The sequence below is a fragment of the Grampus griseus genome (genome assembly GCF_964374135.1).
Source record: "Grampus griseus genome assembly, chromosome: X".
NCBI classification, from domain to species: Eukaryota; Metazoa; Chordata; class Mammalia; order Artiodactyla; family Delphinidae; genus Grampus; species Grampus griseus.
Genome location: NC_138999.1, coordinates 43,589,692 through 43,606,228, shown reverse-complemented (window position 1 = coordinate 43,606,228; position 16,537 = coordinate 43,589,692). Strand labels below are relative to the sequence as shown.

General features: G+C 42.2%; 1 protein-coding gene across 1 annotated transcript in view; it reads left to right on the top strand.

Annotated features, from left to right (window-relative positions):
• Window positions 1–2,664: 2,664 nt before the first annotated feature.
• DGKK (diacylglycerol kinase kappa) overlaps window positions 2,665–16,537 on the top strand; it is a gene marked incomplete at both ends in the record, with an annotated part of 159,759 nt that continues 145,886 nt past the window's right edge. Inside the window, one exon of the mRNA XM_082681869.1 lies at window positions 2,665–3,198. Within this exon, the coding sequence (XP_082537995.1) occupies window positions 2,665–3,198 (534 nt within the window). The remainder of the gene's footprint in view (window positions 3,199–16,537) is intronic.

The following is a 16,537-nucleotide window of genomic DNA, read 5'->3' as shown; positions in this document are numbered from 1 at the left end:
TCCTCCCCTTCCCCCCTCCCCCCGCCACACCATGGTCCATGCAAAGCATTATGTTCAACACTGGTCTGAGGAAAGAATAAAAAGCAAAACAAAATGTTGTTGTAACATAAGGCAATAAGGCAGCTTGTGATGTGCTGAGAATTTTTTAATTAAATTAATCATAATACAATCTAGCCAGTATATGTCTAGTAACCCACCCTAATGGAGCAAAAGCCAGACACAAAAAATTATTTTAACATTCACCCTCAAACTGATCTTGCAGCAAGAGTTTACATCATACATTTTGGACTCCTTGTGATTAAGTATAGAATTATAGACAAGAGTATCAATGAACATATATAAAGCAATAGCTCCAAGTTGTCCCCTGGTGGTGTCCTGCTTGATGACACCCGGTCTATGCCAAACCCCACTCCATCACTCTCTAACCCAAGAGGCCATTCTACTCAGTGACTCCTCTGCCTTCAGCCTTTCTAACTAATATGCCAGGGCTTAGTGAAAATAAGATTTAAATGTGAGATATTGGCCCCTTCTGAGGACAGAGATTTCACCAAAGTCTGAAAGCCTGAGAAGTGAGCTCCAAGCATAGGTTTACTGGCTGGTCAGACCTGGCATCTGTATGTTTCTGTCCTGAGCCCTTAGGGTTAAAAGCAGCTTGGCTGCTTGAGTGTGGGATAGAAGAGGAGTGTGGGATAGAAGAGAGGAGAAAGACACCAAGGAGGATGAAGAAGATGAGCCGTTTGTGTGGGTCTACTGGAAGGAGACCTGCCATCAGTGAGGAACTTGATAGACAGGGTTCACCTCCCCTGGACTTCCCCAACCCCAGAGGTTAAGGATGGTCCCCCACTAGCTTAGTAGCTGCCAACCAGTGTAACCCTTCTCCAGAAGAGTGGGCTTAAGCTGGGATGCTTTAGTGAGGATCTGGGAAACACAGGTATCAGAGATTATGATCTTTGGAGGGGGCTAGGTGAGACTGTCTTCAACGGTGTTATCTACTGCTGGGATGTGGTGTAGGGAACAGAAAAATGCTGCAGGTTCTAGAAAATTCCAGGTGGGTCACTGTCATTTGGCAGAAGAAGAGGGATTAGAGTAGGATATGGTCTGAGAGGAGAGGGTGAAAGGAGGGGCTGCAGAAGGAAGGCTGCCATCCACAACTGCAGCATTATGTGTGTCGGAGATAAATTCACTTGTCATATTTCAAATTAGGTTTATAGGTGCTCCGTCCCCCACCCCCACACAGCAGTGGCTCAACGGGTGGTTTTCTCAATTTTTAATTGAAATTTTGCAGTATATTGGCGTCTAAAGTCTAGGTCCGACTGAAGTGATGGTTTGTATGTATGTGAACGTGTACGTGACTAACAATCGAGAGAGCTGCTGAAGTCTCCCGATGTGGTGGGAAGGGTGTTGCGGCAGGGACCTGCCGTTCTCTTCGCAAGAGAATCTTCCATCCCTAATGTCAGAGTGCTTCCGAGGTATCAGGAGGTGAAAAAGGTGTGGGTGTTGCAGTGAATTTCCCTAGCCCAACACACACACACACACACACACACACACACACACACACACACATTAAGGAGTTCAGTAAAAAGTCTTCATGATGCCTGGGAAGTCCAGCTAAAGGCAAAAGGCAGTCTCCCATGGCGAAGGCGAGCCAGACAGACGCCCGGATCGCTGCGGAGACCCGCGCAGCCTCAGCTCCGGAGCGCGCAACCCAGCCGCCGCTACCCGGGCACTCTTGCCTGGCTCTCGGGGCTACATCAGCAGGCTGCGGAAAGCCAGGGCTGCCGCCCACCCTCACCATACACCTTTCCCGAAGCACCCCCAAACCCTGGACCCAACGGCAAGCCTCTCGGATCTGGCAAAGCTCAGAAATGCAAAAACTGCGGCGGGGAACAAATTTTACTTCAATCCAAAGGATTGAGCGCACACACACACACACACACACACACGAATTTTACTTCAACCCAAAGGACTGAATACACACACACACACACACACACACACACATACACACACAGAGATGCAACACCCCCAACCCCGCACCGCTTAATTTCTTTTCCCGGGTTAGAAAAAAGGATTACTTGCCCACAGAGGCTTGGAGATGAGGGGCAAGAGGTTGGTCCGAGGCTAGGATCACCTGCTGCTGAGGTGAGAGAGCAGACACAGGATGGAAGCTGTTCTGAGCAGCAGCTCACACTGAGTGGTTAGGGGGGTTGCAAAGACCCTCAAGTTCGCCTCTAGCTTTTTTTTTTTTTTTTTTTGCATTCGCGTCACTAAAGGGTTAAACGCGGCCGGGCTTCAAACACTCCCCCCCCAACGCCTCCCCACTCCCCCTCCCCTTTTTGCCCCCCCACCCCCACCCCGCGCGTCGCTAGGAGGTCATCAAGCGCTCTGTCCAGTCCGCGTTCGCAAGCCCCTCTGCTTCCCGCCCATCGGGCCCGTGGCTGCTTACGAAGAGGTGTGCGCTCACCGAGGGGCGTGTTCCAGCACTGGGAGACGCCGAGCGCCCCCGGGTTAGACCTCAGAGCGGAGCCAGCCATGGAGCGGGGCGGGGGAAAGTTTGGCACCCTGGAAGGGGTTGTCAAACTAGGGTGGGCGGGGCGCCCGAGGGTACTTTAGCCCTCCGAATTCAGGGTCGCCCGCTGCCCGGACCTGAGGCGGTGTGCGGCCATGGACCGCGGAGCTGCCGCGGCCCAGGGCACTGCCCCGCCTCAGGTTGGCGAGCAGCCCGCGGAGTCTCCAGAGCCGCCGCCGCCGTGGCCACCGCCGAAGCCGCCGCCGTCACCGCCGGCGCGAGCTCCTCAGCTGCTCCACGCGCCTTCGCCGGCACCGGCACCGCAGTTCTGTCCAGAGCCTGCTCCAGAACCCGGTCCGGAGGCGATCCCAGAACCAGCCCCAGAACTAGACACACAAGCGATCTCAGAACCAGCCACGGAACCAGCCCCCGAGCCGGCCCCAGAACCAGCCACAGATCCGGCCCCTGAGCCGATCCCAGTACCAGCCGTAGAACCGGCCCCCGAGCCGGCCCCAGAACCAGCCACAGAACCAGCCACAGAGTCCTGCCCTGAGCCGGCTCAAGTGTCCTGTCCGGAGCCGAGCCCAGCACCACATCTATTGCAGTGTCCGGTGGTCGCTCCAGAGAAAGGTCTAAGGACCTCGCCATCGCCACGAACGCTAGTGCCAGTGCCGTTGTCCAATATAAAGGTAAGAAAAAGATCCCCTGGGGCGGGAGGGAAAGAACCCAGGCGAGGCCGGATGGCTATCCAGCTTGCGGGACTCTGGGCACCCTTAGCATCCCATTTGGTTGCCACCGACTAGCAAAGATGCTGGGAAAGATGCGGGGATGGGGGAGCCCAGGGGACTGGGAAGCGGTTGGGAGGCGGGAAGCAACATGTGGAAGTGAGAGTGGGCTGTTTGGGGCTAGAAACGGGGGTGATAGCACCGGTTGGGAGTCGGAGCAGTTTTCCTCATGAGGAGAAGTGACAGTGCGGTGAGCGCCTATATCTTGAAAAAGAAGAGGAAGCCCAGGGAGCGCAAGAGACCTAGAGAGGTGTTAGGGGCTGGCCCAAGGTACACAGGGACGGGATTGGGGAGGGGGTGGGCGGTGGGATACACCTCTTAGCCGCGGTCACTGCCGCAGAGGCCCAAGCTGCGGAACAGCAGCGTCTGTTTGGCCCCCTCCCTGCCATTGGGGAGGGGGTTCCTCAGCTGGGGCACAACTGGCAACGCTCCAGGGAGGGGCCCGGAGCCTCTGTTGGCTGCTGGGCGCTGGTACTCCGCGTGGGGATGAGGGGTTGGGCGGCGCCCACGCGCACTGCAGGGGAAGGGCAGGGTTCGCAGGGGAGGAGGGGGAGAGCATGCGTATGTCGAAGCCACCATTCCATCTCTCTGCAGGATTTCCCGGCAGGTAGGTGCAAACACGGTGATACAGTGATGGGCCGCGTCACAAACGGTCAACTGGCATCCCGCACTGGTGCCAGTTGGGATGGTACAGGAGCCCCAGTTTAGATACACGAAAATGAGTTGGTATTTGAGAGCATGTGAATGGGAACCCTCATCTCTTCCAGTCTTCAGAGACGACTTCTTAAACGTTGCACTTAGCCGGAAGAAGACCAGTGGAGAATCCTCGGGCACCCGCCCACGGGGGAGGGAGGAGGAAGAAGGTTTTCAGTCCGAAGGTTTTCGGACCCTGAAACCCCGAAACCCAGTTTTCAGTCCTTGCGTTGGACCCTGAAACCCCGAAACCCAGCTCTTCAGAAGGAGTCTTTCTTACTTTCTCTGTGCTCCCCCTACTCTTCGTTTTTCCTAAACTTTGTTCCACAAGATTGTGAAAATCATAATAATGCATACATACACCTTCATTTAGCTTCCCCGCAGAGAAAAACAACAAAACACGGAAACAACACATCACACCAACGATGCCCGTCCATCCTGCTGCTTAGCAGGGCATAGGAACACGGCTCAGAATCCTTCTGCTCTGGACTGTACACTTGTAGAATGTAGGGGAAGGGGGTAGGGGTTGGCATCTCTAAATGGAAATGGAAGGGCTGGTTGCTTCCTGAGTTATGACTAGGGAGGCTTGAATTTGCAAAATAACTGAAATGATAAACGACTGAGAAAGAGGAACTCTAAAGGGAAAAGTTTCACAGGGAAAAAAGGGTGCAGAGGTTTCAAAAGAAATAAAATAGAACTGTAGGGAACTAATATATATATATATATATATATTTTAATCCAACAACCCCGCTCTCACCAAATGATGGATCTCCACACACACACACACACACACACACACACACACACACACACCCTTCCTGCATCAGAGCAGCCCTTCCCTTCAGTGATCTCAAGAAGGGAAAGGGCGGGGCAGCTAGACCTGGGAGGTCACCCTAACCAGGTGCTTGCTCTTGTCTTTTTGGAAGAGTTTGCATAAAGCTGGTGAGAGGGAGACCAATAAGGACCACCTAACTTGTGGCCTTCTTAAGTGACATTCCACGAACGTGACTGAGAAACTGACATCTGAGGGCTTAATTACCAGGATAGTCAGTGAATGTATGGCCTCTTTGGCCTCTGGAAGACTGACTGGAGGTCGGGAGCTCCAGGGATGAGCCCTGTGACAGTGGGAAAGCATCTCCCAGCAGCTGGACAAGAAAATTTCTATTGCCAGACAGATAAGGAGGATCAAGGTAAGGGGAAACAGGTTAGCTTCCTCTACATAGTATCCATTCAGGCGTGCTGGCCAACTGACCCACGGGCACTTGGCAGCCCTGGCAGGGGACCAGGACCACCTCCCCCAGTTTCATTTTGCCAAGTAGAGCTGGTCTTTTGTTCAGTCACTTATCTTGCAGAGTGGGCTTCAAAAGGGCCATATAAATGAACCCTAGAGGATTTTGAAGGATGCAAAGATCTGGGTAAATGCTAAAATTCCTGGGAGGAACCCTTCTCCAACACTTGAGGTGTTGCTATGCTATTGCTTTCTGATGCAGATGAGAACATCTGATCTTCAGTGATAGGACCATTCTCTGCTGCATTCTCCTCAGGCAAATAGCACCCATAGCCAGCTGACTTGCATCTTAACATTCAAGGCAAACAGGTTGCCATCTTAGCTAGGGTTGCATTATTCTCAGACACTGCCTCCTTGAGGCAAGCTTAGGGAATGACATACGTGTGTGTGTGTGTGTGTGTGTGTGTGCGTGTGCGTGTGTGTGTGTGTGTGTGTGTGTGTACACACACACAGAGAATCTTAGAGCTCAAAACTAAATATAGCTCTCATCGTACAATGAAATCCTACGTGGTAAGACACAGTCAGTACCAGTAGCATGAAACTAGCCTGATAAGTCAAAGGATAAAATGAGCAAAACAAAGGGTTTGAATGTGACTACAGATTTCTCCCAGATAACTTTGCCGACCAATACTGCAGTAAAAAACCCAACATCTTCCAGTGTGTGGTCTGCTCTCTTTGGGGGTTTCAGAACCTGCTGGTTGCAAATCTATGACAAGCATGAGGGTAGGGACTGAGAAAAGGGGGCTCATGTTTTCTTTCTGAATGCCTACTTGGATAACAGTCTGTGAACCAAACCTGTCTATTTCCTTCCTTTCTGAAATGGTTTAATTTCCAGGAAATGAGCCGTAGTCTCCCACCTGGTGGCAACAAGTGTAAGTAAAGATGTGTGAATTGGTTCTTTAACAATGCTATAACTCTCTTTGGGGGTGGGGGTTTACATGTAGACCATATTTGCTTCCCTTCACTCAGCTGTGGTTGAAGAAAGACAGTTTATATTTTTATTCATTGGGTTTTGACCAGCTATGAAATTATAATCACATCATACAGGTGATTAATGAAATACACTTTTATGGCTTTTATTTCTGGGTTAAAGAGGGGTCTCTGTATCTCTCACTCCTAATGACTACACAGCAATTACTATTACATCCCAAACTATAACAGAACAGTTTCCTGGTATTTTTTGCACACATTTTCTTGCAAAGTAGCAAGCATTTGCTTATATGACATCTGGTAATTCTTGCCTGAATGCTTCATATCTTACCTACGTCTGAGCTTCTCAAAGGTAGATACTGTCTCTCCTTCCCAGTGCCTAATATAATTCAGCCCTCCCTATTTTTGCTCAATACACTTGCTGAAGCTTGAAACCTAGCAATTCCATTTTCAACAATGACGTAGAGACTGCTGCTGTGAATGAATTAAAAAAGGCATTCTCACTCGTTTCAGAGTGAGAAGTAAATGCTTATTTAAATAGCCTGGAATATATAGCCCTTAGGAAATGCAGTCAATCTCTCCATTTTCAGAATGGATGTTAGAACCATAATTAAGAAGAAAATTACTAACAATTAAAAAAAAATGATTTGGAAAGTGTCCTTATCCCCTGCAGTCCTGGCAGCAGCAGACTAATGATGATGTTGTTGGTTTCAGGGGTAATAAATTTTTTTCCTAAGTGAACAGAATATCTGCAGTGACTGTAAACAACTTCAGGATGTAGTTCTAATGTTTAACCTGTTGAAGGTCAGGATGAAATTACTTTCTTTCCTCATAGGTTCTTTCTCCCCTCCTTGCCAGGTTTTGATGATACCATCTGATTTATTTGGTATATTCTGAGAGCTCCTGAGCATTTGCTGCAGGATGTTTTAGAAACAATAATGAGATATTTGTCCAGTGGTCTTTCTTTTCTGAGAATACAGTTCTTTTATGTTTATTAAAATCTCCAACTGGGGCTTCTGCAGATCTGCAGCCCAAAAGGCAAGGCTGAGCCATCAGTTACCCAAAGTGCTTCCAAGAAAAGGGGAAAAATCCATAGAGGCCAGGAAAGCATTCAGGGGCCTTATAATAAGGATTATATAATCCCTACTGCTAGTATGGCACTTTACAGTTTGCAGAATGCTTTCCTCTGCATTATTAACTCTTTTATTCCCCTGAAGAAGGCAGCAGGGTGGGAAAGAACAAAAATAGAACTTGACACCTAATAGGATATAACTATTAATTTATCTATTATGGATTTTTAAAAATATCCAACATATGGCTTTCTGTGACATGTAGGATACTCATTTGTCTAAGAACAATCTTTTAGCTGACATTCCATCAGCCTTGATTTTTTTCCAAAGCAGTGATTGCTTTTCCCTGTCTGATACTCCCAGAGGAGGCCATCATAGAACAGGAGCCTGAGACGGAAGAAGAAGAGGCACAAGACCCTGAACCTATTACTCCCAAAGAAGGCCTTTTTTTTTTTTTGGAAAGAAAATAAATAGAAATTCTGCTAGGGATACAGTTCCCAACCTTTCCAAAGCCCGCCGACTGTAATTCTCTCAGTGGAAAAATAAAAACTTAAAGCATTTAAAAAGGAAAGCAGCCATTCCTAAAGGGAGATGCCCCCACCCTCACCAAAGCAAATAAACCTTATTCTCAAAATAGAAAAACAAATTTACAAATTTTTTAAAAAAGAAAGGGACAGTGACCCCAGATAATGAAACTTATACCTCCCCTGAAAATTATTTTAAGAAAAAAAAAGAAATTCTAAAGGGAGGAGCTCCTTGCCCTTTCCAAAGCCCATGAAACATATCCCCAAGAGAAAAATTTTTAATGAAAAGGATGAGAAATCATCTCAAGGTAAACAGTATTTTTAACCCTAAAATTTTCTTGAAATTTATAAACTTTATTTGCACCTCATGGCCCATGCCCAATCTCTCACAAAAATTATGGGGGCAAAAATAAGTCTCCCAAATGTTCACCAATCTCACCAAAGCTCCCTACAGTTATTTCTTCCAATTATACGAAATGTCCAAAATAGGCAAATCCTTAGAGACAGAAAGTAGATTAGTTGTTGCCAGGAGGTGAAGGAAGGGGGGAGGGGAAGTGTGGGTGATAGCTAAAGGGTACAGGGTTTCTTTGGGAGATGATAAAAATGTTCTGAAATTAGACAGTGGTGATGTTTGCACGACTTGTGAATACATTAAAAACCACTGACTTGTATGCTGTAAAATGGTGAATTTTATGTTATGCAAATTAGATCTCAATTTAAAAAATAAGTAAAGATCGTTCATCCAACTATATGATAATGAACCTACTACCTTCCCACAAATAAGCAAACAAAACAAATGAATAAATAAGGAAAAAAAGAAATTTTAAAAGAGGGGATCCTCTTAAGGACCTCCAACCTCACCAAGAAAAATAACTTTTATTCACCCCCATTTTTTTTTTCTTTTGAGAAAAACAAACAAAAAAGGAAATCTCTTCAAGAGCAGATACTTTCAAAATCATCAAAATCGATGAAACTTACTAATCCCTCCACCCAGATACACACAAACATTTTAACTTAACAAAAAGAATGAAATATTAAAGGTTAGGGTCCCTAATCTTACCAAATCTCCTGAATTTTTAATTCCCATAAAAGGAAAAAAAAGGAACAAAAGAAATAAATCCCCCCAAAGGGAGATGCCCCATCCTCACCAAAGCACATGAATATTATTTCAATTTCTTTATTGAAATATTTTACAATTTCTTTAAGATTTAAAAGAAAATTAATGAAGGAAGGATGTGTATATTGGTGGAGGGGATAATACCAATGAAACGAAAACAAAATCCTCTTAAAAAGAAGTGCTCCAACCTCACAAAGACACATGAACTTTTCTGTTCAAACACAACGAAGACAAATGCAGAAAAGAAGAAAAAAATAAAAGGAAATCCCTCTAATGAGAGGTGACCTGAATTCATCCAAACCCAAAAGCTTTATTTTTAATATAGGAAAATTTTAACTTGGAAGAGAAAGGTAGGAGAGAAACAGAAACAAAACCAAGAAAACCCTCTTAAGGAAAGATGTCCCCAGTCTCCACAAAGCTCCTTTTTCTCAAAACAAGTACATACATTTAGAATTAGAGGGGAAAGAAGGAAGAAAATGAATATATTTTAAAAGAGAAACCTCCTTTTTAGGGAATGAAGGAGCCCCCAAACTCACCAAGTCCCTGAACATTTTTTCTCCAAGAAAAAAGAGAGAGAGAGAGAAACAAAGAGGGAGGTGAGAGAAGAGGAGGAGGAAAGGGAGAGAAAGGAAGGGAGGAAAAAAAGGGGGTAGAAAGGGAGGAAGGGATGGAAGAGAGGAAGAAGAAAGTTAATTAAGGGATAATTTTTAAAAAGAAGAAATTCTCAGGGAAGATGAACCAATGAAAATAATGAATGTTATTGAAAATAATGAATGTTATTCCTGATAATCAATGCATTCCACCCCCCATAAAAAGGAGAAAAACCCACAAAATTTCCTAAAGCTTCTTCAAAGGGAGATGCACCCAATCTCACCCAAACCCAGGTGCCTTATCTGTCTTCCAGCCTTCAAATATTTATTTTTTTAATAAAAGGAAAGGAAAAGAAATCCTTTCAAAGAGAGATGTTCCCAATCTTATTTCTTCCAAATAATTTATTTTAAAGAAAAGGAAAGAAAAATCCTCCTAAAAAGGGCTCCCCAACCTCATTAAAGCCAGTGGCCTTTATAGCTCCTCTCCACAAAACCTAGTTTTCAAAAAATGAAAATCCTCCAAACCTGAAGACAGATGCTCCCTCAACCCTACCAAAAACAATGAACATTTTCCCCAGAGATGATTTTTAAAGAAAAATACTTCCATCATACGAGATACCTTCAACTTCACTAAAATCAATAGACCTTATTCCTCTCCACACACAAAAGGAAAAAAAGAAAAAGAGAAATTTAACAGGAAAAGAAGAGAAACCCTCCTAAGGCAAGTTGGCCATAATCTCACCAACACCATTGAACTTTATTCCCCTAAAATTTTTTTTAAAGAAAGAGCCAAAAAGAGAAAAAAAAAGGCCTGTCTTTTAAGAAAAAGTATCCTCTCCACCCATCCCACTCTAAAGACTAGAAAGTGTTATACAAAGAAAAGGTAATATCATTCGAGAAAAGTACCAGTGAACCTTAAATTCAGCACGTGAGGCTGAAGGGTAGTCAATGGTTAATCCCAGGCTGGCTTCCCTCTGCCTCCAGCCCATTTCTGGTTACCTTTCCAATCTGTCATTCAGGCTGTACACTCAGTAAAGGAAAACCCTGTCCATGGAAAACAGAATTAAGAAGGCAAAGCTTCTGAGGATAAATCATATACCTCTTTTCCAAACCAAACAGAAATGATTTGGGAATTAGCTGCATCATCATTCTGCTCTAATACTATAGAAACTCAAGAGTTGATGATAAACTTTAAAGCAATGACACGCTTACTATTAATTTTCAAATTAGATAAACACCCCTACCTAGCACAGAAGGAGCTTAGCCAATTCAATAATGGGGTTCTGACAGTGGTTTAATCATGTGCTCACTTAAATGTCTGTTCTCATAGAGCGATAAAGGGCTTCACTCACAAATACATACAATTTGCAAGTCAGATTTATAAGCAGAGAATAAGACTCAATGTTTTCCAAATTTTTTAATTCATTTACTCATTTAAAAATTAAAGTGAAGGACCTACTGTATAGCACAGGGAACTATATTCAATATCTTGTAATAACCTATAATGAAAAATAATATGAAAAGGATATGTGTGTATATATATATATATATATATAATATATAACTGAATCACTTTGCTGTACACCTGAAACTAACACAACATTGTAAACTAACTGTACTTCAATTTTAAAAATGGTTAAAATATTTTAAAAATTAAATTGAGTACCTGCTCTATGTCCTACATGCTTAGCACTGAGGAATCCACGGTGGGCAAAATCACATAGATGAGATTTCCTTTAAGAAGCAATGGTAAATGAGGGACCCAATTACCAAAACAGATGTACAGGGAGTGATTATTTGTTTTACCAGATGTACTTTACCAAGGTATTCACTCAGTCAATTCTCTCAGCATACCTCTTCTTAAACAAAAATGTAATGTAATAAAATAATGGAATATATGCTAATTTCAGAGAATGTGGAAAATCATGAAAGCTTCCAGAAAGTAAATAAAAATTATGTAGCACCCTGCCATTCAAGGGATAATTACTGTTAATATTTTGATATATTTTTTCCATTTATTTTCTCTGAATATATGCTTATAGTCTACAATAGTAAGACTTTAGGGAATGTGCAATTATGTCTCAGGCTTCCCCCGTCCCAGTCACCTTTCCCACTTAATTATTAGATTACGTACATTGTTCTACATTATATTTAGGAAACACTCATTAATTTTAGCTTAAAGTGTATCTACCTGTATGATCTGCTTGATAAACATGTGCTTGAAACATAACTGTTCAGGGATGTATTTGCAGTGTAAAGCGATGAGAGTATACATTTTATGTAGATACAATTGTTGTATCTACACAAACAAATGTCCCATATATAAATAGTTGACTGAGCTCACGTTTACTAACAGCACTTTCTTGGTCATCTAGATTTCATTTGTCCAGCTAGCTTTTGTGACTTGTGTTTCGAGGAGACCCAGAACAAAATCCACCTTCTTCCTACTGTTAAATTCCCAAAAGGAAAATCTAAATTTCTGAGACTCTATTGGGTCACTTTTAGCCATATGCAAAGATGTACTGATGGTTTTGTCTCTTTAACACAAACTCACAGTATCGTGCTCTTCTGGGTGCCTCCTACCCAGAAGGGAAATACGTATGTGTGTGGACATTAACAACAATTATTAGGAGAAAGACTATTCAATTCATCCAGCTTTCATTAACCAAATGTGGTAGAAAATTGAGAGAGTTAATAAACTGTATACAATCCAACCAGGGTTGAATCAGTAATTTAAAAGGCGAGTGTAATGCACTTCTTTTAAGATCAGAATCTTCAGCCTTGTCTGCAGCACTTAGAGATTTTCATCTTCCAAAGCATTACAGGCATTTGCTGTTTAAGCCTTTTGCTTTTAAAGAGCCTATAAAAGAGATATTGGCCCCTGAGAGCAAGGATTCCCGTTGCCTTTTTTCCCTCCCAGCAGCACAGGGCGAGGCATGTGATACTGTGGGATTCTGAGAGATAGGCATGATGCTCCCACCCAGAGTTTTGTCAGTTCTTCTGAAAGGAGAGGTGATGGGCATGGGGACTGAGCCTGGCCCCTGCCTACAAGAGTAGGAGAGGGCTGGAATCACTGCTTGCAGGGCTCAAGTAAGAACATCCAGAATCCTGAATGTTCATTCATTTGCTTTCTCCTGCAGCTAATATCCCTTCTGGGATTTTGCAGCTTGAGGCAGGAAATGAAAGGTACCTGCTGAGTAAAATTTGTTAATCTCCTTGGCTGTGAGTACGGATACTTGAAACCAGGAAAATTTTCATTAAGCCCAGGCTTTGTCAATTGAGTCCCCATTCTCCTGAAGTGGCTCCAGCATGACAGCACCATCCTCCAAACCCCAACTCTAACAGTAGTCTCTGCATCTCATTTTAGAATTACCTTGATTGTTAACTTTCCCTTAATAAGTGTCATTTGCATCTATTACTACCTTTAACATATTATTTCATGGTTTACTTACATCACTGTACATCTCCCTTTCAGTATAAAAGGAAAATGTGATGTAGCTTTACTAAAACAGCTAAGCATAAACAGCAGAGAGGCTACAAAACAAGATTACTGATTTCAGAAAATTAACAAGTTAGTGCCCTTCTCACTAACCTCAATTAATGCTTGCTGTGACAATTTCCCTCCTGCCAGGCTTGAGTAGAACATAACTTTTCTCTTACCCATAATTTGGATATTGTTGTCACTTTCTCCCTCACTTTAATTGGTTTGACTGTTAAGACTAATTAAAATGATAATTTTGGTGTTTGCTGTGGTCTCCTTTGCTTTAATGTACTCAACTGGGTGACAAGACCTCCAGGGCAGTTTTGTTTGTTTTTGGCTTCACTTTGGTTTCACATGGAATCAAAGCACCCCCTCAGTGGCTCTCTTCATGGTTTTCCTATTATATTGCTTCTCACTAGTGAGTCCTCTGTCTAGAAGTTCTTGGAAAAGCTTTATTTTGTCTTTCCATCATCCCTCATCAGAACTAAACTTTTAAAAGTTTTTAAAAAAGATGAAAAAGTCTTTCCTTCTAATGGTGCAAAACAAAGATAGACATTCCCAGGCAGCTTGAAAGCCTGCTTTTTATTTATTTATTTATTTTTTTGGTTTGTATCCACTATAGTATAAGCATCATTGTGAACTACACATATCTGCTAATTAATTCATTAAATGTTAATAATTAGGCATTGGTGTTTTAAATGCTTTACAATATGATACATATTTGGAGGACTGTTACAGAAGTATTTTAGAGTGTTTTACTGGTATTTGAGGAAACTGGTTGGGGGTTTGGAAGATGCAATGGGAAGGCATTATTACTTTTTCAATTGAGAAGAATGGAATAAAGTTGCCCACTATCTGAAATTCACTATCCAGCGTTTTCGGGGATGGACTAGATTCAGATATGAGGGATTACCTGATAGCAAATTCACGTTGACATAAGAAATTTAGGGGAAAGAATGAAGTTGTCTGAGGTAAGTGGGAACAATATATCTTCCTCAAACCTAGAGAAAAGTGGAATTAAATTAAATTAAGCAATGACAGTGAAAAGTATCAGACAGAGGTGCAGCTATGCCTGATTTGGGCAGGTTAGGCCAGGGCCTACAGACAGGAGAGTGAGGTATATGGACTTAGAAAAAAGGCGACTTTGATAAAATTGTAGAGTACAGATTGAAATCTTGTGGAAAATAAAGTAGATTGGGGAAAGTCCTATTGAAACTTTGAAGGCAACCTGCAAAATTGTGTATATCATCTGATTGATGAGGTATAACCATTGGAGGGCTGTTGATTAGTAAAATAATGACTGAAGCAGAGGGTTGGCTGATGGGGCATATAATTAAACACTACAAAACTTTCAATTTCCTTGTATACCAAATTCCAGACTGTCCTGAAAGGGACCTTTGGAGATCAGCTAGTCCAGTGTTTTAAAAACCTTTTTAGCCATAGAATCTTTTTATGTTTTTCTCAATGAAATCAAGTGAAAGCCTACAAGAAGTATTTCATTAGTCCTCCTCTATGCTAGTTTGGGTTTGTAACTGACATGCCTTCCCAGCTCTTTATTTTAAGCTAATAGGAAAGTGAGTTTGTACTCCCTGTTTATTACTGGCTTCTTAGCAAGGATGCTGGTGAGGTAGGAATACACTGTATAGTAAAAAAGAAACAAGTCAGAGTTTAACATTTGGCCTAAAATATTCCAGAAAGTAGATAATACTGTCCTGGAAACATGTCATTTTAGAGTTCCTCCCTCCTCACTCACCCTAGGAATGTATTACAACTATCTTATAAAGTGGGTTGTCATAATGTACGCTGTCTTTGCTTGTAGGAACATTTTTATTATTGGGGATTGTGTTCCTGACCAAGGACACCACACCAAGTAAATTGTAGATATAACTAAAAATATGTAATAAAAGCTAATATATAACTGTAAGCTTCTGTAATAATTTAAAACAGCAAAATTGTTCCAACGCCTATAAAATGGGCATAAATGTACCATACACACTGATTTTGTAAGGGACCCCAGTGTACTATAAAATGTACATGCAGCACATAAAAGAGCCAATTCTACATAAATTTAATCTATTGTTATTATTTACTTAGAATTTGCATTCTGCCCGCATCCAAAAAGGATATAAAGTATCCTACAAAATTAAACACATATAAAATAGGACAATTAAGCACAAATAAAAACAGAACAAAACCAATTCAAAGCAGTGGTGAATGAGACTTTAATATATGCTAGTTGTAATAAACCCTAATGACACATTTAATTAGCAGTACTTTTGTTTGCTGCCTTTGGTGGTAGAAAAACTTTGGGGAATGATTTGAATGACTCAGGCCTCTTAAAGTTGGTATCTGAGGAAGTCTGAGCTAATGCCTCATTTTTATGCAATACATCTTCCTGTAGCAAGCTGCAGCAACCACAGAACGAAGAACTAAATGTTGCCAGGATTGTGGTAGAGGTGTTAATTAGTTGTCCTAATTAACATAGGTTTGGGTTGTTTTGGTGTGCCTGAATTTTTCTAATATTCTAATGCATGTATGCAACTGTGAGACATATGAGTATTGGACCTTCTCAAATAAAATTCTATTTCAAATAAAATTTATTTCTGAAATAAGTCCAAATGGTACCTTGCAGCCAGACATTCAATAGTTTGGACTCTTTCTTGGATTGGGAGTTACTTCACATTGATTCTAGGCCTGATTCCACTTTACATAGCTGTGTAATGTGGGGTAAATTGCTTAATCTTTCCATGGCTTAGCTTTTGTGTCTCTTAAATTAAGCCAATAATGTGCAGCTGACTCAGCTCAGCTCGGCAGTCTCCTCCAGCAAGTCTTCACTGTTATCCCATCTAGGCTGGGTGCCCTTCTTCTGGGCTCCCTACCACCCTGTACAAACTTCTGCTTCTCATTTGCTTCTCATAAACTGAGATTATCAACTTGAATATCCCATTAGGGCTATAAGGATAAAGCTCTTAGGGCCTAATATACTGCCTGCCACTCAATACATGGTGTCTGAACTACTTTATGAAAATGCCATAAAGGCTGAATGAGAAATTAGATTTTAAACATATATTTTAAAAATAAGAAATATGCAAATGCTAGCTTATTTTAGTATCGTTTGTATATATGCCATGATATTTGCTATCATCACTTTCTATCTTTAGGTATGTAGGTAAGTTTTAATATATTCACCCCTCAAAAAATGGACTTAACAACTCAGGTGCATTGCCAGTAGGTGATTGTAGGCAGGGCTGCCTCATATCCTCCCAGAGGGCTGTAGTTTTTTCTAACTCAGACAGAGGGACCCTACACATTAGTAGCAGCCGTGTATTGATCATGTGGATTTGAATTACTAGTCTTTGGTTATATGCATAGTTAATCTTGACAAAAATGAGAATGATGAGTTATCTAGTCAGTTCTTTTAAAAAAAACAAAATGCAAATTTATTAAAACACTCAAGTATAGCAACACTAAAGAATATTATACTTAATTATAGTATATAGAGAGCAGGGTTAAACACATAACTAGGTACCAGTTGGTAGTCTTATCACTA